Source organism: Ornithorhynchus anatinus, chromosome 20, assembly GCF_004115215.2.
Source record: "Ornithorhynchus anatinus isolate Pmale09 chromosome 20, mOrnAna1.pri.v4, whole genome shotgun sequence".
NCBI lineage: Eukaryota > Metazoa > Chordata > Mammalia > Monotremata > Ornithorhynchidae > Ornithorhynchus > Ornithorhynchus anatinus.
Genome location: NC_041747.1, coordinates 25,423,771 through 25,446,463, shown reverse-complemented (window position 1 = coordinate 25,446,463; position 22,693 = coordinate 25,423,771). Strand labels below are relative to the sequence as shown.

At 42.2% G+C, this 22,693-nt stretch overlaps 1 protein-coding gene across 10 annotated transcripts in view; it reads left to right on the top strand.

The window, feature by feature from the left end:
* Positions 1–22,693, top strand: part of DEUP1 (deuterosome assembly protein 1) — a 62,236-nt gene that overhangs the window by 38,703 nt on the left and 840 nt on the right. For 9 of the 10 annotated variants that reach the window (XM_039914951.1, XM_039914956.1, XM_039914953.1 and 6 more), the window contains 3 exons: positions 175–372; positions 6,567–6,766; positions 17,581–17,728. In XM_039914951.1, coding sequence (XP_039770885.1) covers positions 175–372; positions 6,567–6,766; positions 17,581–17,728 — 546 coding nt within the window. The remainder of the gene's footprint in view (positions 1–174; positions 373–6,566; positions 6,767–17,580; positions 17,729–22,693) is intronic. The other variant, XM_039914954.1, reaches the window with a different exon arrangement.

Genomic DNA, 22,693 nt, shown 5'->3' with positions numbered 1-22,693 from the left:
TACAAAATGAGGCTTAAAATTAAAACGTTAATAATAGTAAATCAAAGAAATACTTAAAATCAGCCTAAGGGCGCACATATTAGCATAGTGGAATCTAAAAGGGAAAACTATGGATCACTCGAGCCGTAAACACTGCATAATATTCTTTCTTTTTTGGGAATCTATCTGATGCAGATGAGAAACCATCTTTATCACGAGGAACAGTCCCGTAGCTCTGAGCAGAAAAGAATGAGGGCTAAAATCTCTGACCTGACAGAAGAGCTTCATCAGAAGGAGATCACTATAGCAACTATCATGAAGCAAGCTACTCTTATGGAAAGACAGTTTAAAATGGAGTTAGAGATCAAGGAGAAAATGTTGGCCAAACAAGAGGTATGCAAATAGGCAATGTCTGAACAGGTCTTTCTCCAGGCCTGTACTTAGAGTGATTTTCATTTTGGCCAAATAAGGCATTGTACCTGTGGCGTTATTTCCTCTCTCACAACAACACTTCTTTCTTAACGAATACAAAATTCAGTCAGAACCAAACTAGCGAGATAAGCAGATCATGTCTGTTGATCTCTTTTAGAGATCAAAATTGGTTCTGATCATTTTTTTCCCCTTGGATTTTTTATGGCCGTTTTTCATTAGAAGTGCTATCTTTTTTTCCAGTTTAATTAATCCAATTAATCATTAGTTTGGGGTTTTTTTAATCTCATATTTCCTTTAGAGCTTTTCATTATGAATGCATAATCATCAAAATAATTTAATATTTGTTGAACCCCTGCAGGAGCTTAGGGAAAACAGATAATTGCAGGGTTCCACCATTATCAGAATAACAAATGCGTACAGTAGTCTGTTTATTCCATTTTAAACCCCTTCCTCTCCTGACCACTCTTTGCGTGACAGTAGGACTCAGTGTAATCAACTGTATTTTTTGAGTGCTTTCCGTGGCAGAGCACTTGGGAGAGTAAAACACAACAGTGTAACAGACACATTCCAAGGCCACAACGAGCTTACAGTCACCACATTTGTACTGGCTTTAATCAGTTGTAAGTGGAGAGCGTAAAAACAGCAAAATCTATCCTCTCTCCCTAATTCTTTCTGTGGAGTGATTTAATAAAGGGAGACGATCTGCTGTTTTCAAAATCCTGTTAGGGATGATTTCACTTAGCAATCAAAAAAGACAGAACAGCGAGGTGGAAATAGTACAAGGCAACTTGCAACTTTCTGAATTTGTTATCTTGAGGCTACTTGCTTTTCCCATTAACTGGCAGAATTGAGGTAAGGCATGATCTCTCTCTTTCTCAAATGGTTTGAGTACAGTTCTACCTGGACACAGGTGAAAGGAATAGGTGACATGTTAAGGTCTCATTCAATCCTATGAGTCTATAATAATGGCCTCCCACTTTGCCAGGACTTTATTCCCTTTCATAACAAAGAGATACAGCAGACAACTATAACTCACAAGCAAGTTATTATGAAGGAAAAAAGGAAAATTCATAACCCAGTCAATGTCTGCACTTACTCTAGGGATGAATTCATTGAGTACTAGCTAATAATTCCTGAAACCATAACTCAGACATTGCTACCATAAATCTTTTCATTAGTGTGACAAAGATGTTAAAAAATTCATTAACACTTCCATTAGATATTATCCACAACGACCCTACCACAAACAAATGGGGATTTACTGATGGATTATGAATTTATTAGTTTTAAAATTTGCAGCATTTTGAATGACACCACCGATAGGTGAGGGAGTACTGATTTACAAATCTTTTCTCTCAAGGAAAATGAATTTTTTTTACATATCAGTATTTTCAAATACATTCTGATCCCAACAACAACAAGCAACACCTTTTTAGTTACAAAGCAGAACAAGTTGCTCCCTCCAACCCGCCATCAGTCCCTTACTGTCCAGTGGAGCTTTAATTCTTTCTAAGAAAAAAATCGCTCCCAGGAGGCCGATGTTCGTGAACCACAGAGTACTGATCTGCTGCTGTAGGAGCTTCTTCAGAGTTATGGCGGTCACGTGGGAAGTGAGACAGTCACTTCTGAGCACACATCAAAATTGCCATGTGTGTCCAAGCTCTCTGGCCCCAGCATCCCTTAGCCATTCCCACTTTGAGGAGCCAGGGTAAGGCTGGGGTAAAACCCGGTTATAAAGGTGTTATAATAGTTATAGTGTTCATTCACTTATTTAGTCATATTTATTGAGTGCTTACTGTGTGCAGACCAATGTACTAAGCGCTTGGAGGGAGGATGTGAGCAGTGGGGTGGACTGTGGATACGAAGCACATGTTCCTTCCTCCCCAGTTTCCTTCTCCTTCCTAAAGCTGCAGCAGGGAAGGTTTCTGTTTGGAGTCCAGAACCTCCAGCCCCTACAAACAGATGAACCCAGAAACCCCCTCATCACCCCTCACCCCATCAGCCCCGCGCATTTTCTAACCAGGGAAAGTCCTTTCTGACAGCCTTTAGTGCAGTTATTCATGGCCAGACCTCAAGTTGGAACAAAATAGCCCTCAAGTGAGTCGACAACCAGAGTGAATGTGCTTTTGTGCACACACGTGCACACGCACTCCTACAGATATCGGTTACCTTTCTCAGTCCCAGTACCCACCAGCTTCCCATGCTGCTTCTTGACAAAGCCAAGACAAATTTGGAGGTTCTCATGCTGCTTAATGACCTACCCGGTCATCAGAGAAAGAAGTATAAGTAGAGAATTTAAAAATTTTTATGGTTTGGCAGCTCATTCCTATCAAGTCCAGAGAACTGCCACTTCTCCGTTCACTTTACCAAGCTTGAGTCTCCCAAGCTTGTATGCTCTCAAGTGCTCAGTACAGTGCTCTGCATACGGTAAGTGCTCAATAAATACGACCGTCCGACTGAGTCCTATAGAGTCATAGGGAAGAGATGATAATTCAGACAAAGCTTTTTTCACAGAACAACATAGATCAAAAAGTGTCTTGAAATCGGGGTGCCTCCAGAGATGTCGAATTAGAAATTCCACCTTTTGAAAACTGATCACTGTGGGAAGGGAAGGTGCCTATCCACTCTGTTATATTGTACTCTCCCAAGCGCTTAATACAGTTCTCGGCACACAGTAAGCACTTGATAAGTACAATTGATTGATTGATTGATTTTTCAAAGTTGAAAGAGGGTATATGTGTGTATGTTTGTGCAGGCTGATCTTTTTGTTGATATCTCTTGCTCCTTTTGGTGAAAATCTTCTGCTTCCCTATTGCCGACAATCTGGTGACATTTCAGTTTCAACAGTGCTTTTTTTAAAAAAGGAAGTAAATGTTTTGATCTCTCTGTACTATATTGAGCCATACGAGCAAATGTTGAGGGGATGGAAGGTAGAGACATGAAATTCAAGCTACTCTAATATTTTGAATCCCCCTTACTTTGCAAAGGATGACTCATTTTGTAGCTATGACAGTACACACAAAATTTCTTGATTTATTAACTTCTCAGAAGCCTTTTTCCTCATGGAGATCTCTCTCAAGATAGTTGTGCTTGATTTAGATTAAAACCAAAAGCTGAATGATTATCTAGGGAGGACCCTTGTTGCACAAGGTATTGTACAGAAAATACGAGAGAGTCTGGGGTTCTTAGGAGCTGGAAGTGTAATGAAGGAAGACGAGAAACCTATACCAGAATTTCCCTTAAAAAAAAAATCAGAACTGTTTCAGATCAAACATGTTTTGATGAAATAAGAGTAAATAAGCAGCTGTACTGATATCAGTTAAAAATTGCCTGCTGAAATAGACTAGCTCATATTTAGAATATATGAAATATTTAGTTCAAGAGATTTCCCATTTCTTATCCCAACAAATCTCTTGATCCCTACGGAGGATACCAACTCGATATAGAGTCTAAGTCAAGATAGTGAGCCTTCATTAAAGGCCCTAAAGGGGCAGGAATTACATTCGGCTGCTCTCTTTGGGTAGAGGTTTAGGAAGGTTTTGTTTACTGAAGTAAAACTGAAATCAAAGCCTCGGGAAGATTTTCTTAGTCCTATTTTCCTTCAGGCCAACAGAGCATTGGCCTAGAGTGCCAGGTTTTAGGGAGTGGGCAGAAATGCATGTGGCTACTGCTCTGAGGGTCCCTCTCCCTCGAGCAGCATGGCCTAGTGGAAAGAGCACTGGGAGTCAGAGGACTTGGGTTCTGATCCCAGCTCCACCACTTGTCTACTGTATAACCTTGGCTAAGTCACTTCTGTGCCTCTGTTTCCTCATCTGTAAAATAGGGATTCAAGACCTGTCCTCCTTCCTACTTAGGCCACAAACTCCGCTTGGATCAGATAATAGTGAGTGCTAAACGACTACCGCAATTATTGTTCTTATCAGTCCAACTGCACAGCCATTCCAACCTCACTCCAATCCCATCTTTCCTCTTGCGGGATCATGTCTGCCAACTTGTAGAGAAGCAGCATGAACTCGTGGAAAGAGCATGGGCCTGGGAGTCAGAGATCCTGGGTTCCAATCTCAGGTCAGCCACTTGTCAGCTCTGTGACCTTGGGCAAGGCCCTCTGTGCTTCAGTTCCCCCATTTGCGAAATGGGGATTCAATACGAGTTCTCCCTCCTACTTAGGCTGTAAGCCCATATGGGACCTGATTATCTTGCATCTACCCCAGTATATAGGACAGTGCTCGTCGTATAGTAAATGCTTAACAAATACCACAATTACTATTATTATTATTACTCCCTCCAGTACTTAGTACAGTGCTCTGGAAACAGCTAAGAGGTCAATAAATATCATTGATTGATTGATTGATTTGGCTTCTTGCTGACCACAGGCTGGCAATTCATAAATCTGCATCTTCTCAGGATGCAAGCCAAGACTTAAATTTAAATATTTCTAAAAAATGCATGCTCCTTATTTTTATCTTGGCCCCCAATCTGTTCCATTAATCGTTCCCATTCCCAAGGGCCTTGTCTCACAGCAGCCTGGAGCTTAAATAAAATGAGAATCCTCTATACACACTAAGCTATTGTGCTAAAATAAGGCTGCTGTTAAAGCACCAGCAGCTGTGTACACCTAGATATTCAAATCATGGCACTGGAAAGAGTCTTGTAAGCCACCCATACCACATCTTTCCTAACTCACCTCAAAAAGAGAAGAATTTCTCCTAATAATAAATAAGAAAATTTCCTGCTCTCCCTCAGTCACCCATCCCAAATGTCCTCACTCTGAGAAAAATATAGTCGAATCCCTTATGCTGCTGCTGAAACCCATTCTGGTTTCTCCTGCACATGTCAAACATGGAGAACAGGAGAACAGGAGAAACTTTTTATTAGTTGGGATGGCTAATTCCAGCAGGTGGGGCTTGCCAAGAACAATAATAATAATAATAATTGTGATACTTGTCCAGCACTTATTACATGCCAGAAACTCTACTAATTGTTGGGGTGGATACGAGCAAATTGGGTTGGACACAGTTCCCGTCCCAAGTGGGGCTCACAGTTTCATTCCCCATTTTACAGATGAGGTAACTAAGGCCCAGAGAAATGAAGTCACTTGCTCACGGTCACACAGCAGACAAGTGGGAGAGCTGGTATTAGAACCCATGACTGTCTGACTCCCAGGCCCATGGTCTATCCACTATGCCATGCTGCTCCAAAAAAAAAACCCACCAATAAAACACCATCCCAAATTCTGACCAGCCATGTCTGCTCTAGATGCAGTAAACTCATTATGGGCAGGAATTGTGTCTGTTTATTGTTATATCGTCCTCTCTCAAGGGCTTAGTATAGTGTTCTGTATACACGATTGAATGAGAGCGCTCAGAGGATATTAACAGCAGGTATTGAGCCCCAAAGGTGTGTAGAACTCCTGAAGTCATCCATATGGCATGCCAAGTATGAAGGAGACAGAGTCCATCTCACTGGAAGATGGCAGCAGGGAGGAAAGACTGGCACTCATCATCTTCACCATCTCTGTCCTGAGCAGAGAGTATGTCTTCCTTTATGGCAGTGAGGTAGAGAGAAGGGTAATTATGTATAAGGTTGGAAAATACCATTTCTGCCAGGCAGAGTGACTCTCCACTAGCCCTACAGAAAAGGCCACGGAAGGATGACAGCCAATGAAAGCCCGACGCCCATCCCTCAAGGGTGTTGGGGCTATATTTAGGGCTCACTCTACTTCAACCGGAGATGGCAACAGTCTTTAAGGTATGTTCACTTGTTTCCTCTTGCACACGTGTTGAGACTCACAAAACCAATTATCACGGAAGAGTATGGACAGAGTGACAAGTCTGCCCATCGCTTGTTTATGTCCCATGATTTCAGGACGGCCATAAATTTAGTCCGGGCAAGCTTTCACCCATTTGAAACCAAAAGATTGTAGCGGGTAGATGTGGAAGGGTGCGAGGAAGCATAGGAAACGGGAAAGAAAGTGACAGAAGTGGAACCCGTGTCTTAACACCTCTCTTCCTGCAGACTTGAGGTCAGAATAGTACAGGTCATGTGCCCATTGCAGACAGACAGTTACCTTCCAACATGCCTGACAGATTCTGCAGAAATTGTGCGTTGTTTATTAGGCATGATTCATCCAATCATGGTCTGTTTTTTCTATACAGAACATGAACACCTGTAACATGGAACAGGCACTGTACATAACTACAATAAACAAATTGGAAAACGAGAACCGAATGCTACGAAAAAGTCTTGCTAAACTTCAGGAAGACAGGCAATCAGAATGGACTGAGCCAGAAACGCATGAAGACACAGTGAAACACACCAACCCAAACCAAATAAAGATGATAACAAACGAAGACAGGTATGCGTTTCAGTTGCAAAAGAACACGCACCTTTTCACAAACAATCATTACCTCTTCTTTAAGTGATTAACTTGGAAAGAATTTCATGAATGGCTTTGACATCATCTTCTCCGATATTTTTATTTTGTTCCAAAAAAATGTTAGTAGTAGAGACATCAAGTCTAATGCACATACTAAGCACTTAACATATATCATAAAAATGAAAAAAGTTCAGTCTGTAATCTTTTGTTTTTTGCTTTTAAAATTTTTTATGGTATTTGTTAAGTGCTTATTATGTGCCAGACACTGTTCTAAGCTCTAGGATAGATAGAAGCTAATCAGGTTGGGCACAACCCTTGTCCCACATGGGGCTCGTGGTCTTAAACCCTATTTTACAGATGAGGGAACTGAAGCCCAGAGAAGTTTAGTGTCTTGTCCAAGGTCACGCAGAAGAGTCGGAATTAGAACCCAGGTCTCTCTGACTCCCAGGCCCATGCTCTATCCACTAGGCCATGCTGCTTCTCTTATTTGAGGAATATCAGAAGGCAGAATAGGAGATGTTTCTGAAGGTGATACCCATTCATTCTTCATAAAGTGGGAGCTCTTCATAAAAGGCCAGAGGGGAGGGGAAGGCTCAGCGTCCTACAGTAAATACATTGCTAAGACTGGATCACTGCAAAATAAATAAAATCTGAAAGTACAAATAGTGTACATGTCAGAAATGTTGGTAAAAAGCAGTAGCTTAATTGTCCACATAGCTATCCCGGCCCCATTTCCTGGATTTAGAGCCTACGAAAGTAGACCATTTGGTGTGTAGCCTCAGAGAGCCGGAAAGAACTTCTCAAGGAATACATCTTTCCAGTGCCTGCCTGTTAAGTGAGAATGCACTTTATCCAACGGTGTGAAAGAATTCTCTCTTTTTCTATAAAACCTGCAGGGAAGGAGATTCTGTCATGTAATTGGAATCTCATTTCAATTCTTAGCAGCCCTTACTATTGGGATATTTATTCTCTTTTCTCTCCTAATCTTAATCTGTAATGTAGACCCATTTCTTTTCATTCTGTCCTCAGTGGAGGCGAAGAATAGCTGGTAAGCATATTTAATCAACCAGTCGCATTTATTGAGTGCTTACTGTGTGCAGAGCACTGTATTAAGCACTTGGGAGAATAGAGCATAATAATATAACATGCACATTCCCTTTCCAAGGTACAAAAGGAAGATGCTCACCATCTATTATCGTCATCATTATTATTCATTTCATTTATTATCAATTCAAAATGAAAATGTTTAGTGAGAAAGTAGTTTCTGTGCCATAAAGCAAAACAGAATGATTAGGTTATTTTGTTCCTGCCAGAAATGTGTATCATCAAGTGATAAAATTATAGCAGACCTATAAAAATTAACATGACCCAACAACTTTGTAGTATTTTTAAAAGGGAGGGAAGGAAAACTACCTAGCCTGGAGGGATTTTCTAGAAAAGTCTGAAAAACCCTCACACTAAAGAAATCTTTCAAGCGCAAAGCAACAGTGAAACTTTTCCAGAGAATTCAGATCGACTGATCAATAAGTGGTATTTTTTTGAGTGCTTACTGTGTGCAGAGCACTGTACTAAGTGGCTGGGAGAGTCCCTGCCCACAAAGAGCTTAGAGTCGTATTTCATAGCTTGGCCGTCTGTTGTATCCTCCACAGGCCTTTATATTCTTCCTGTTTAATTTCTGAGCAGTTAATTTCCAATCAAAATTCATGCTTTATTTCTAACTCCATCCATACAGAGAGACTTGGAAAGCTGCTTTCTCAATAGCATTGGCATTACTATCAACAAAGCCAGCATGAATTCAAATTCAGAAAAAAAGTAAGCTTACCATTAAAAAACATTTTTAGAGAGACGACTCAATTTAGTAAGCACAAAGCTTCATGTTGATGCTTTAAGCTCGGATGGTACCAGCTTTTCAAGTGCTTCTACAGGCATTTTATTAGCATATTTGCTGTTCTGGGTGTCTTTCATATAGATCACCTCATTTACCATTTCTGGGTCAACATGCTGAATAAGGAAATAAAATATTAAACAGAGCATTAAACATTACTATCTGCAGCCTCTTTATTGCATTTGGCTAGATGCTCTAGGCATTCAAGATTTTGTCCGTCACCTACGTCCTCTAAACTCATCGAGTGACTTTCCTTCTTTCTCAGAATAATAATAATGAATGTAGTTAGTTGATTGTTTTTCCCTTTTTCCTTACTAGGGTGGCCTACAGCTCCCCAAGCCCCCTCAGCCCTGGCAGATGGATGCCAGAGTTGGTTCATCCAATTGTATTTATAGAGCACATACTGTGTGTAAAGCACTGAACTAAGTGCTTGGGAGAGTACAACAATACACAGACACATTTTCCTTGTGTATAACGAGCTTACAGTCAAAAGTCTAGTTACACCCTACACAACTGGAGTGGTTTAATCAATCAACCAATTGTATATATTGAGCACTAACTGTGTGCAGCACACCATACTAAATGCCTTGGACAGTACAATATAACAGAGTTGGTAGATACGTTCCCTGCCCACAACAGCCTTACGGTCTAAGGGAGTTTAACTCATACACACTCACAGATACACACAGAAACACAAACACACGTGATACATCCAAAGGAATGAGTTCCTAGAAGAGTAAAATGACCAAAATTGCACTCACCTACTACCCAAACGTCTTTTGCAAACCAAACCTGCCTATGTAGGAGCTACAGCATGCTAGGGTTTTTTTAAACAAAATGAATATTTCCATCTCCTTTCTTTTATTCGCTTCTGCCATTAAATATCACAACTCCCTCAGTCCTTCCCCACATTGAGAAGACCCTACCCAGATACTCAGTGATTCTCAATAAGCTTCCACTCAAAATTTGCATTAGTGAAACTATCCCTCTTTTAGCCATTTTGATGGCCTCAGGAAGTTGGGAGAAATCAATCGGTTGCATTTTCAATCACTCAGTCATGTTTACTGAGCATTTACTGCGTGCAGAGCACTGTAATAAACACTTGGGAGAGGATAGCGGTATAACAGACGCATTTCCGGCTCACAACGAGCTTTCAGTCCAGAGAAGAATCCTGATGTTAGGTGGTAGGTTTGAACAGGAAATACAGTGCTCTTCCACACAATATTCTTGACCTGCTTGGCCTATTGAATCATCTTTGACTACTCAATCAACCAATGGCATTTAAATGATCACTCGCTGTATGCCAAGCTCAGTACTAGGTCCTTGGAAGATTCAAGGCTACTATCAGACTTGCACTGTGCTGCTTAGTGCATCCCTCTAGACTATAAACTCATTGTAGGCAGGCAATGTTTCTATTTTATTGCAACACTGTACTCTCCCAAGCACTTAGTACAGTGCTCTGCATAAAGTAAGTCCTTATAAATAAAATTGATTGATCATTTCATGCATTTCTGAAGAGGAACATTGGTTGGGCATTTTCAAGAATCTCAAATTGCTTTATATTATTATTATAGTAATATAACAATAATAGTATTTGTTGAGCACTTACTGTGTGCCAGGCATTTCACTAAGGGCTGGGGTGGACACAAGCTAATCGGGTTGGACATAGTCCCTGTGCCAAATGGGGCTCCCAGTCTCAATCCCTATTTTACAGATAAGGGTACTAAGGCACAGAGAAGTGAAGTGACTTGCCCGAGGTCACACGACAGACAAGTGGCAAGGCCAGGATTAGAACTCATGACCTTCTGACTCCCAGGCCCGTGCTTTCTCCACTATGCCATGCTACTTCTCTATTCATTTGCACGAAGATATTAATTTGGGTTTCAAATTCGGGGAAAAGGACTAGCTTTCATGAATTAACCTTTGTTTTCTACAAGAGAAATTTAAAAATACAGTTTGCATACAGTTGGGGGAAAAGTGTTCAAATTTTCATCTACAAAGAAAGAAATCTGTTCTTAATAATAATAATAATAATAGTGGTATTTGTTAAGCACTTACTATGTGCAGAGCACTGTTCTAAGCGCTGGGGGATACAAGGTGATCAGGTTGTCCCACATGGGGTTCACAGTTTTAATCCCCATTTTACAGATGAGGTAACTGAGGCACCAAGAAGTCAAGTGACTTGCCCCAAGTCACACAGCTGACAGGTGGCGAAGCCGGGATTCGAACCCATGACCTCTGACTCCTAAGCCCGTGCTCTTTCCACTGAGCCACGCTGCCCAAGTAATGCTATTAGATGTGATCTTTTGGGGAAGATTTTTGAAGAAAATATAATTTGAAGCTTTATGGTGATACCCATAGATTTACAGCTTTTGGTTCCCATGTGTAAGCTCACCTGACTACACCTGACCCCTGCTAGGTCAGTGAGAAAGAGGGTTGGTTGGGTTTGGGGTTGTTATTAGCCAACATCAGAGGACTATGCTCTGAAAGAGATACGAGCCACCAGCCTCGATTTATCCCATCCTAACCCAGATTAGTAGCTTCAGCATACTTGGCCCAGAAAGCTAGGGATATTTCCTCCTGGATATGGCACTTAATAACATAATTAAATATTCTAAATGCCAGTTATAAAATGGCACTCAGAGTCTAATGTAACTTTCTGATTACCTTCCGGATAATCTTATCAGTGCTTTCCAAGGAAGTGCACTGACTAGACTCTCATTGATATACAAGACAGAGAAAATAAGTTGGTAAGACCAGTGCATTTTGAGGATATTTTAGCTCTTTATGGGAGGTTCCAGAGGTTTTCTATACAGTTCCTTCAGTCATTTAAAAATAACACCCACAAATTGAATTCTGAAAAACCTCGGAAAGTGTAAGAATAATCAGAAACAGAATGGTATTTGACGAGAGCAAGGAACAGGTGGGGATATCTAGGGGAAAAGAGCAGTTTGAAGATACACCTGGGAATTGACTGGCTCTAAGCAAGTGAAGCACTGTTTTTTTTTTCCATTTTGATCTGATTTTCTTAAGAGCTAAAAAGATCAATCTTTTCACTTTGTCAGTGATCCTCAAGAAATATATGCTTGACTAGCATACTTATTTTCAGTAGAGCATTTAGTTCCTAGAGTAGGATCTGAATGTCTAGGGCATCATCTTAGAAAGCAAAGGGTATATTATAAATGCATATATAATATATAAATATGTATATATGTATACATAGATTTATACAAGATATTTTTGTATAAATAGACTATCTTCTGATGGTTGAGATGAGCAAAAACCTGGGTATAAGTTTTTTTCTAGAACTGATTCATTTAATCTTTACCTTCATCATCATCAGGTGTATTAATCAAAGCCTTACTGTGGGTGGTTACTGAATTTAAGATCTTGGGCAAATAAAAGGGAAGTAAAACACCCTGTCCCTGCCTTAAAAGAGCTTAAAACCTAAAGGGGAAGACAAGCGGATGCAAATTGCTAAACATTTTAATAGAGAAATAGGTAAGAGCATAGATCTGTACGATAGAAAAGCAAACAAATAAATGAATGAATAATAAACAGATGGACACTTGAGTATTTAAGGAGATGGATGGGGTAGAATGACCAGGAAGATGGAGGTTACTTAGAGAGTGTCTCTTGGAGAAGATGACTATTTCCGAAGTTTGGGATGTTTGATGGGTGGATTTGGTGGGGGGAGGAAGCTCGAGGCTTGGGGACAGGCATGATCGATGGGTTGGTGGTGGGAGAGACACAGCATGGTTAGCTTGGGAAGTATGAAGAGTGTGAGCTGGGGTGTAGCGGGAGAAGAGAGCAGAGAGCTCAGTGGGAGACAGCCAGTGGGAAACCCTGAATCCCTCATTTGTCAGTGGCATTCAAAGTCTTCTGTCGGCAAAGCACTGTGCGGTGGTCTGATGATTTACCCATTTATAAAATTAAACTGATACTTGTTTTGTAATGGCTTTAAGAATCTCAGTTGAAAACTGCTGTGAAAATACTGTGAAACTATTCTACAAAGAATAGTTACCTGAAAGAAAATGATGGCTTTTGTGTTCTGGAGGGGGAAAAAACAACAACCCAAAACCCTCTTTCATTTTTGCTGTTTAGATTGTTCTTTCCTCTTTGCCTTGCAGTAGAGAATGAGTTAAGACTGCCTACTGAAACAAGACAGTGGGGGATATAGAAACCAACAGGAGAGGTAAAATGCTCAGCAGGAGATTATCTTAATAAGCAGTTTGAACTACAGTCCCAGCCGCAGAGCTTTGTGGCCTGCCAGTTTCATTTGTCGGAAGTTTCATTAAATCTGTTTTAATGCCTTGTCTGATTTCAGTGTTCTTCAGTGACCTGATTTTTAAAAGAAACAGCATTTTCAAATATACTGAATAAATTATTATCGTGTAAAAGCCCCCGTTTTAAGGGGAAAATGCTTGTGTTACAAGGAAATTCTGAACTCTCCAGCAGCAAACTGTACTGTAGCTATGTCCCTGAAATCACTTTCGCCTGTGAAAAAGGAATTGTATGTTCCCCCTTCCTTCACCTCATTTGGGTTTAGTATTAAGAGGCAGTCATCCCCAGTAAACAGAGAAGGGAGAAAAATGCTGATATAAATACAGTCTTTTCTTCATCATTGGCTTCTTTAAACCTTCTGTGAGAGAAGGAATTTAGCCTTTAACCAAATGTCTTATTAATAAAACATTCTAAGGAGGTTTGAGAGGCTGTTGTCCCAAGTGCTAAGCACTCACTACTTTTTAAATCTAGGGAAGTTTATATAATATTAAATAATCCTTGATCTACTCTTTGGGCATAATGTAATTTTTTAAATCAATTTTTGATGTTTTCTTGTTTGAAGCACTGAAGTGCCTACAATCGATGTTAGTTATTCTCACTCGTTAAGCATTTTAGGATAACCTGAGGCCAAAGTGAGATATGCAAAAGAATTATAATTTTACAGATTACTTTGGATCTATTCTCATTTATTAGGTTTTCAATTTCAGGAACTAGGGAAAGCCTTAGTGCATTGCTAGGTTTACCACAATGACATTTGCTAGGGTACTGGACACAGGGGTGCAATTACTGTCGGAATTTCCTTGTCTGGTTTTCACAGTCCTTTCTAGACAAGCTATAGGGTGTGGTGTTTTTCTTTTGAATTCATCTGACTAATCAAACATGAACATTTTTTTTTCTTAATTAAATCTTTGAAAGTTGACATCTCTGAATCCATCTCAACGGTCATTATTCCAAATGGGGTCATATAGTTTGAACAAAAAAGCGCTCAGTGGGGATCATTATTCTTCAAAATAAAAGTATTGTGGAATTTGGTTGTTTGTGGAAGGGTATTGAATGAGTAGAAGGCATACATCTCCAGTCCATATTTCACTCTGCTGCCTGAATCGTTTTTCTAAATCCTCTTTCTGCACTTGTCTCCCCACTTTTCAGAGCCCCTCTGATGGTTACTCATTCCTCTCCACATCAAGCAGAAACTCCTGACCTTTCACTTTAAGGCACTTCCTCAGCTACTTCTTTCCCTTCTACTTACCCTAGCTTCTCTAATAAGCCACCCGAGCTCACCCGCTTTGCTCCTCTCAAGCCAACCTGCTCATCTCTCTCGCCGTCATCGTCATGTTCACACCCTCCCTCCTGCCTGGTTCTCCTTCCCCCTTCACCTCTGGCAGACCACTGCCCTTCCCAACCTCAGCTTTCTTCTGGAAACGTACCTCCTCCAGGAGGCCTTCCCTGATGATCAATCTCTCACCGTACGAGAACGGACATCCACAGAGCCCAAGCAACCATCGGAGTCTTGCGGGTTTCCATGTACACCTCATCATTTTGTACTGAAGATTGCAATTGATTTAGTGAGATTTTAAAGGAGGCAAAATCCAGAATTATATTGGGTTTGTGCTGAACTGGGGAGTCAGAAAAGTGGAAGAGGTGCAAATAGCTTGACAAGTGAGAATGTTATTCAGTCAACCAGCAGCTAATGGTGCTTATCACTCAGTCGAAGCTATTTATTGAGGACTGATTATGTGCAGAGCACTTACTAAGCACTCGCTCTGATGTTGGCCCAATGGGAAGCTTCTGGAAATCAGGGATACTTGGGTTCTAGTTCCCCGTCTGCTGCTGGCTAAGGTGACCAACATATATTTCTCTGTATGCTACACCCCTGCCCAGTGAGAACACTGTTTTAATCACGAATGAGAGATACTGTGTGCACCCACTGAAAATTGATGGCAAACGTAGAGCAGAAAGTCTAGTACTCAAAAACCACCTGCCAAAAGGACACTTTGCAGAATCGTGGGTGGTTAAGCTGTCGTCTGTCGTCTCCATGTTTTTTGCAGTTTTTTATTTTGACATAGACCACAAAAACAAAACAAAACTGAAAACCAATCCAAATAAGTCACATCTGAGTAAGACAACTGGGGACCAGTGCCTTGATAATGGGAGGTGGAGGACTTGTGCATTTGAAAAAGGAGTGGGCAGTGATAATCTTGTCAAAAGAGCGTGGTGCCCATTTTTGTGGGACGTGGCCTTTTACAGCTGATGTATGTGCCATTTTATTCCTTATATTGAATCTGAATGACTATTGCAATTCTGTTTGTAATGCAGTGGTTTAAAAGGGAAGAATTCTTTTCATTTTGCAAAAATCTACAGTTATCTACATCGTAAGCTCATCGTGGGCAGGGAACACGTCTACCAACTCTGTTATATTGTACTCTCCCGAGTGCATAGGAAAGTGCTCTGCCTACAGTAAGCGCTCAATAAATACCACTGATGGATTAACTGATTTCTCCTTTCCCTTAAATCATGTTATCACTCTGAGTTTATAGTGGGAAGAAGGCTAGTGTGTAAAATCCAATGATCACTTCGTAACTCCAATTAAAAGATTCAGCCAGAGATTATAGGCAGATGTGCCATACAATTGTTGTGATTTTACTTGAATTGTGGGGAGTGTTTTGTTTTATTTGTGTGCATCATAAAACCATGTTATTTCAGTTTAATTTGCCGTTCCGTTTCCATGGTAATTATGGTTTTGTAGAATGGGTAAAAAAAGATAAATTTCTAGATAAGCAAAAATGGAAAACATGTTGTGTTAGGTTTTTTATGTAGTAATTTACAGATGCCTCGCTTAACTGTTATTGCTATTTGCAGGCAGAGATTTGAAAATGTTTGCATAATAAAAAAGAAGCACACATATAAATATGCTCTTTTGTTAAGGCAGAAAATAATCGCCCAATATACCGACTGTGCTAAATTACCTCCAAAAGCTTAGTGAATGGCCAATTGACACTTACTGGGGATTTGAAGCACCGGTAAAAGCAAGTGGGTTTTTCACCTGTTTCCAAGGTCTTTGACTATTTTGATTAGAGCTGAACGGTTGTCGAGAAATAGCTGCTCAAAAAGGTATTTGCTTTATCCATAGCAACACAGCATGGCCGTGACTTTGAACGAAAAGAGAGTTGCTGCTGGAAAAGAACAGACCCTCCTGGCTGTTATCACGAAGGCCTTTAATGCAGGCTTTTAGAGTGCATTAGTTGTCCAAAGGTCAGAGTGTTAAAATGGGACTTTCTGAGTGTTTACTCTTCAGCCCAGCCTTCTATATTTAGGTGCTAATAGTCACCCTGCCCTTCACCCAAAATGTAGGCAGATGTGGCTTAGAGGCAGATTATAAGGCTGTCCTGGGCCCACACCTGGGAAAAAAGGCTCACATTCTTATCCCTCCTTTCTCATCATCCCCCTAAATCCTCTGCTCCCCAAAGACCAGGGATCTTTTTAGCCACAAGCAGTAGTTTCAGAGAAGGTAGGAGCAAGGAGAGGAAGCAGGAGGAGGTGGTGGATACAGGAGGGGACGGTGGGCTCATGGAGGCTTATGTCGATGATCCTTTCCATTAAAATGGCCCTGACATGGCAAGACAAAACTGTTCTCTGAGAATCAGGGAGATAGCACATCTCGATTTGGAAGTCAGTTAGGTTAAAGACGTCAACCAGATTGAGAGCATGCTTCTGGAAAGAGTGGATCTAATAGAGAACTACCAAAAAGCAGCGGTCTTTATCGAACGGAGTCTCGAATAACAACTCAGACAGGTACGAAGGGAAAATGCCAAAAAGCCAAACAGAGCTACTAGGCCCGCCTCTAAAAGTTAAATTCTGTATCTCTGTGATGATGAAAATGATGGCTTTTGTGAGTTGCCAGAAAGGCAAATATTAATATGGGGGGATATATTATATCCCGCTCAAATTGTAGATTATAAGAAGAATCGCGTTGTTCATGCTGGAATTAAGTTTCCAAATGTACCGAATGGAGGAATATATTGTTAGTACTTTGTAATTGCAGCATTTGTTTCCCATAAGGCATTATGAAGAGGTGCTACCCCAAGGAGAGAATGTAACCTTTACCCTCATGGTGTGGTATTATCACATAGAAAGCAGCAGGGCTGTGTTGATCCCTCTTTGGGCTGGGGGCTAATGAATTTTGTGGGGTCCCCATCTTTCGTATGACAACGTGGCACCCAGTAAGGATGCCCATTCTGGCTCCTCCCATGCCCCCTCTCCCAGCCCAGCAGGAATTCATCATTCTGAGAGCATAGGATGCCTTGAACATCACTCCCTTTAACCATCGCTAATCCCCTAATGGGGCAATTAGTTAATGCTAATGGACCATTAGCACATCCTGCAGCCTCAGTTGGTGTGGCTGTGCCCAGATCTGCTCCTTCAAGGGCTAGGGGGTTTAGGGGAAGGGGAAGGGGAGGAGAGGACAGGTCTTCCACCCCTGCTTCTCTCCCTTCAGGCGTTGGGGGATTCTCTCCCATCCCCAATTTAGCAACGATGAGCTGGAGTCTTTAGAGCCGGGATGGTCAGGGCTTCACAGTCCAAGAAGGGAAATCCCTGGTGATGACAGCATTTCCTTCTCCTATAGGCCCAACCCAGAAGATGAACCAAGCAGAGGAAGAGACTCGCCATCGCCCCACAAGATGTTTCCTCTCCAGCACAGCAGGCTGCTTCCTGTCAAAGACGTGCCTAATAGAGAAAGCCCTTCCTTCAGGGAAAATGAAATCTTTTCCCAGGTGAGTAGGTGGTTTCGTCTCCTCCCTCACTCAACTTCCCCAACTTCCCCACTTAAAGGCAGGGTGAAATTCAGTGATGGGATCCCTGGCTACCTCCAGCAGGAAATTCAAAGTGCTGCCTGAAGGGATTTGAGAATCCGGGCGCCCCACCCTGGCGCTGACTGCTGGGGTGGATCTCGAGTAAAGGTCACAACCTCTCTGCACCCCTTTCCCCATCTGTAAAATCGGGCTAAGCTCCCGACACTCTAGATTGCGCACCCCACGTGGAACCGGCGTCGGGTCCCAGCTGAAGATCTTGCTTACACCCCATCCCCTTTCTAGGTATGCAGTAAGCACTGTGTAAACACCGCCGGTAGAGTGAGATCCATTTTTAATCGGACACATTAGGCTCTTGAATTAGCCAGTGCCCTGCTAATTGGGGCCTTTTGTTCCCCAGATCACAACTATAGATTGAGGGACTCAGGGGAGGGCTGAGGGAGGGGACTGGAGGGGAAGCCAGAGCATCTGCCAGTCCCACCTCTAACTCTGAAGGTGACCAGTAAATAGCAGCGATCTTGCCCAAATGAGGGATCACTCTTGGGTTTGTGGTATGCTGACAAAGCAGTCTCACCGCAGCCCCCTTTGACCGCTTGGTCCTTTCACATTTCTTCCTCACCAATTTTTCAGGCATCGTCTTGTGAGTGGGAATTGTGTTTCTTCATCCATAACTGCCCTAGCTATTTACTGATCTGTATTTGTTTTAAAAAAATGCCAAAAAAGAAAAAACAGGAAAACATCTACATTCTACTCCCAGACGAGGGGGGAAAAGAATTGTGGATGTTAGCCCTTTTTCTGTAATGTTTGTTTTTCAGGGTTATGCGTTGTGAATTTTGGGTTTAGGAAGGTTTCTTTTTCTGGTGGGTTAGAAAATGAATAGCATTTCTCAACGTATCACATCCACCTGCAATATTTATAACATTCAAAATGTCTTTGATATATTATTTAGTGACTTTTACAATACCTCTCCATGGAATACAAGTGTTTAATACAAAAATGATAAAGTCAGAGGAGGCTCCAATTTGACAGGATCTCAAAGGAGCCCTAGTCCAGCTCCTCTTCTCTTTCTTCAGTAGGATGTCCAAAACAGGTCCCTGCTGCAGAAAGGAAAGCCCCCAAAACCCTGAGTATGAGTAAATAAGAAAACATTCCATGCATCGCTCCTCCATTCCCCCTCCAGAAGTGGTTAAAGGAGCCCCATAATAACCAACAGCCACCTAAGTGCAACCTTAAAAGACCCCCATGACCACCTCCTAAGCAACCAGAATTCAGCCACACTGTACCCTGACAAGCCAATAACCAGCATTCCTGATAGTTGCCCCATAGAGGCTGGCCCCAAAATGAGCACACTAAAGTTCAAGAGACCTGAATTTTCTTGGCAGTTTGGGATATTCTGCCAGGCACTGAAATGAGCTCACTCATAAATCGTAAGCTTCTTGTAGGCAGGGATCATGTCTACCAACTCTAGCGTGCTCTCTCAAGCACTTAGTACAGTGCTCTGCACCAAATAAGTGATCAGTGAACATCATCGATTGATGAATTGGTTGATCTGATGTGGAGATCCCTGTGGACCGATCTGAGCTGGGGAGGGTCGTGGGGGTGCGGGGAACGGAGAAACATCCTGGAGCCAGAAGATGAGTCTTGGAGTCCACGGCTTTAGCCAGAATCGAAATTTACCAAATTTTCCTTTCCGGATGCGATCATCCGAAAGGGAAGCCTGCGGCCCCAGGGGAGAAGATCGCAGCTTCTCCGAAGACTTGTCCTATAAAAAGAAAACATGATTATTTCAATCATCAAGCTTTTAAACCCCCTCCATGTCTTTCCTAGCACTTAACCTTGCTCCCAGATGAAAGCAAACTGAGTTCAACTAGAAGAGATGATAGGGGAAAAAAGGAAAAGCTAAGGGTGAACTCGGAAAAATCTTCTTAAGAGGGAAACTTGCAGTCTGATGGAAACTCTCCCAAGGAAGCGGGATTGCCTAGTGGATAAGGCATGCCCCAAGGAGTCAGAAGGACTTGGGTTCTAATCCAGACTCCACCACTTGTCTGTGTGACCTTGGGTGAGTCGCTTAACTTCTGTTCCTTCTGTTACCTGATCTGTAAAATGGGAATTCAAACTGTGAGCCCCATGTGAGACAAGAACAGTGTCCAGCCTGATTATCTTGTGTTTACCTCAGCGCTTAGTACAGTGCCTGGGACAGAGTAAGTGCTAAACAAATACCATAACAAAAAAGTGGGGGAGGGAAGCATTTTTTGTGTGACCAACAGCAATTCCAAGCCAGAATGGGAAGCCTTGCTCAAATCCGGCTTGCACGCCAGAGGACCTCAACTCTAGGTTAACCTTTTCCCTGGCCTCCTGGATAGACAGAACTGGTCAAATACCTGGAGTCACATTCTCCACACGAACTTTCATTAAATGTCCATTGCAGAGAGCACAGCTATAATCCTGTCCAGACCAAAGAGGCCATTCCCATAAATATTTTTTATCACTTTTTTAAAAGAAACTAAAGGTCTACTTTTTTCACAGCTGATACATAGTTTTAATCACATCTGGAAAAAAAAGAGTCCCAACACAAATATAGACCTGAAGGCATAAAACTTGCATTTCTTGTTCTTACATTTACCTTCACAATAAATCATCAATTTGGAAAATCAGCATGATTCTGAAAACACCCAAAGCACTGAAAAGAATCATTTTCCCAGTGCCTCGAAAATTGCCATTTAATCAAACGTGTTTGTTTAGAACCGAGTTCCAAATAAAGCATAAACCGATAGGGGTGTCAACAATTGTGAAGGGAAAATTAGCATGGTATTTTCTGGCAGATGAATCTTGGGCAAGTTGGGGAGGAGTGGTTTCTGCAGCCCCTGATTTAAGAGTTGTCTACCGATCTCCAAAATTGTTGATGTAGAAAACTTAGTGAGGCTTGAAAGCATAGGCAGCTAATCTGTTCCCTGTCAGGTACCGATATAGCACCAGGCACCTTCATGTCCGGTATTTTTATTTTCACCTTCCACCACAGCTTCTGCCTCCGAGTTCGGTGACTCAGTAGTGGCACCGGGGATTACAGGAACCAAGGAGGGGAGTACAATGTCTCTAGAACAATTGGCCACCCCAGAGATGCACTCTACGCTCTTTTTTTTTCATAGTATTTGTTAAGCACTTACTATTTGCCAGACCCTGTACTGAACTCTGGTTGGAAATCATCAGGTTGGACACAGTCCCTGTCCCACATAGGTCTCAGTCGTAACCCCCATTTTTGCAGATGAGGGAACTGAGGCACGGAGAAGTTAGGTGACTTACCCAAGGTCACTCCCACAGCAGACAGTTGGCGGAGCCAGGATTAGAATGAAGTGGAATTGGGTGAACCTCCGCAAAATGGCATTGTACCAGCCTACCACAGCCTGGCATCACAGGCATCTCGAGGGTCTGGTCTCCTCCATCCTGGCGGACAATTCTCCTCTCCGGATTCAAGCTGGGCTCCAGCAACCCAGAGTTTCAGAAATTAATCACCACAAAAACACAAATGCACCCAAACAATGTGATTGAGCCAATCAATAGTCCGTATCATCTTCCAAATGATTCACAAGCTTCCGTTCTTAGTTAAATTGCAGGGGAAAACCCAGAAACCGCAAGAGAAAGGAGCCGAGCCAAGATCTTGGAAAATGTAACATTCCTGCCTGTAAAAATCCTGTAGAAGGGATGGGATCCTCATCTTTAGTTTGATAGGGTGATCATTTTTTTGCAGACTGATCCCCGAAGCCTCAAAGGCTTGAAGAACTTCTCTCCATTGTTGGGGTGGGGAAGAGAAGAGGGGGGCTGGTGCCTGTAATATTTAATGGGCTTCGCATCCCAGTCGCAGCAACGAGAGCCCCCTCCCCCAGCCTCAAACCCTCCAACCAGGAAGGCTAAGTCACACGCGCTTAGTACGGTGTTCTTTCCCGAGTAGCTGCTCAATAAGTACCAATGATTGACCGATTAATAATGTTGGTATTAGTTAAGAGCTTTCTATGTGCAGAGCACCGTTCTAAGTGCTGGGGTAGATACAGGGTAATCAGGTTGTCCCACGTGAGGCTCACAGTTAATCCCCATTTTACAGATGAGGTAACTGAGGCCCAGAGAAGTTAAGTGACTTGCCCACAGTCACACAGCTGACAAGTGGCAGAGCCGGGAGTGGAACCCATGACGTCTGACTCCGAAGCCCGGACTCTTTCCACCGAGCCATGACCCCAGAGAGACACACAAAGCAGGAAATCTTAAACCAAGCCAAGTCCTGCAGGGTTTTAGTCCATGCCCACTGGTAGTCAGCTTTAGGCATCCATAGAGCACAAGCATGTGAGCTCTCCTGATGTGTTTTGCAAAGTGTGAGTACAGTAATAGACTTTAAACTTTCCCCCGCAGCCCTCCGATTAAGTCTCTACTTAACAGTGGTTTAGGATTGCCAATTTTTTCATGAGACTCATTGGATTTGCTGATAAGTGATGGATGAATGAGGAGGTTTTTCTATTTAAGATTACATTCTGCCTATGTAGAATTCCCCCCACAATCTGTACGGCCTAGTGCTGGGCTATTAAGACTAATGATGTGGAGTATCAGAAACTGCTAGGTTTCACCCGAGAAGAGGCTATATTTCACTGTGGGAGATACAGTGCCAAGATGGAGGCTCCATTAAAGCTCAGTGTCAGGAAAGAAGTGTGTCACCTAAAAGACCATCGTCCTGTCTCCCCTGTTAGACTGTAAGCTCCTCGCCTACTATCCCAGTGGACTCTCTGAAGCACCCAGCCAAGTTCTCTGTGACCTAGTCGATGCAGCGTGGGCCTGGGAGTTAGAAGGATCTGAGTTCGAATGCCAGCTCCGCCACTTGTCTGCTGTGTGACCTTAGGCAAGTCACTTCACTTCTCTGTGCCTCAGTTCCCTCATCTGTAAAATGGG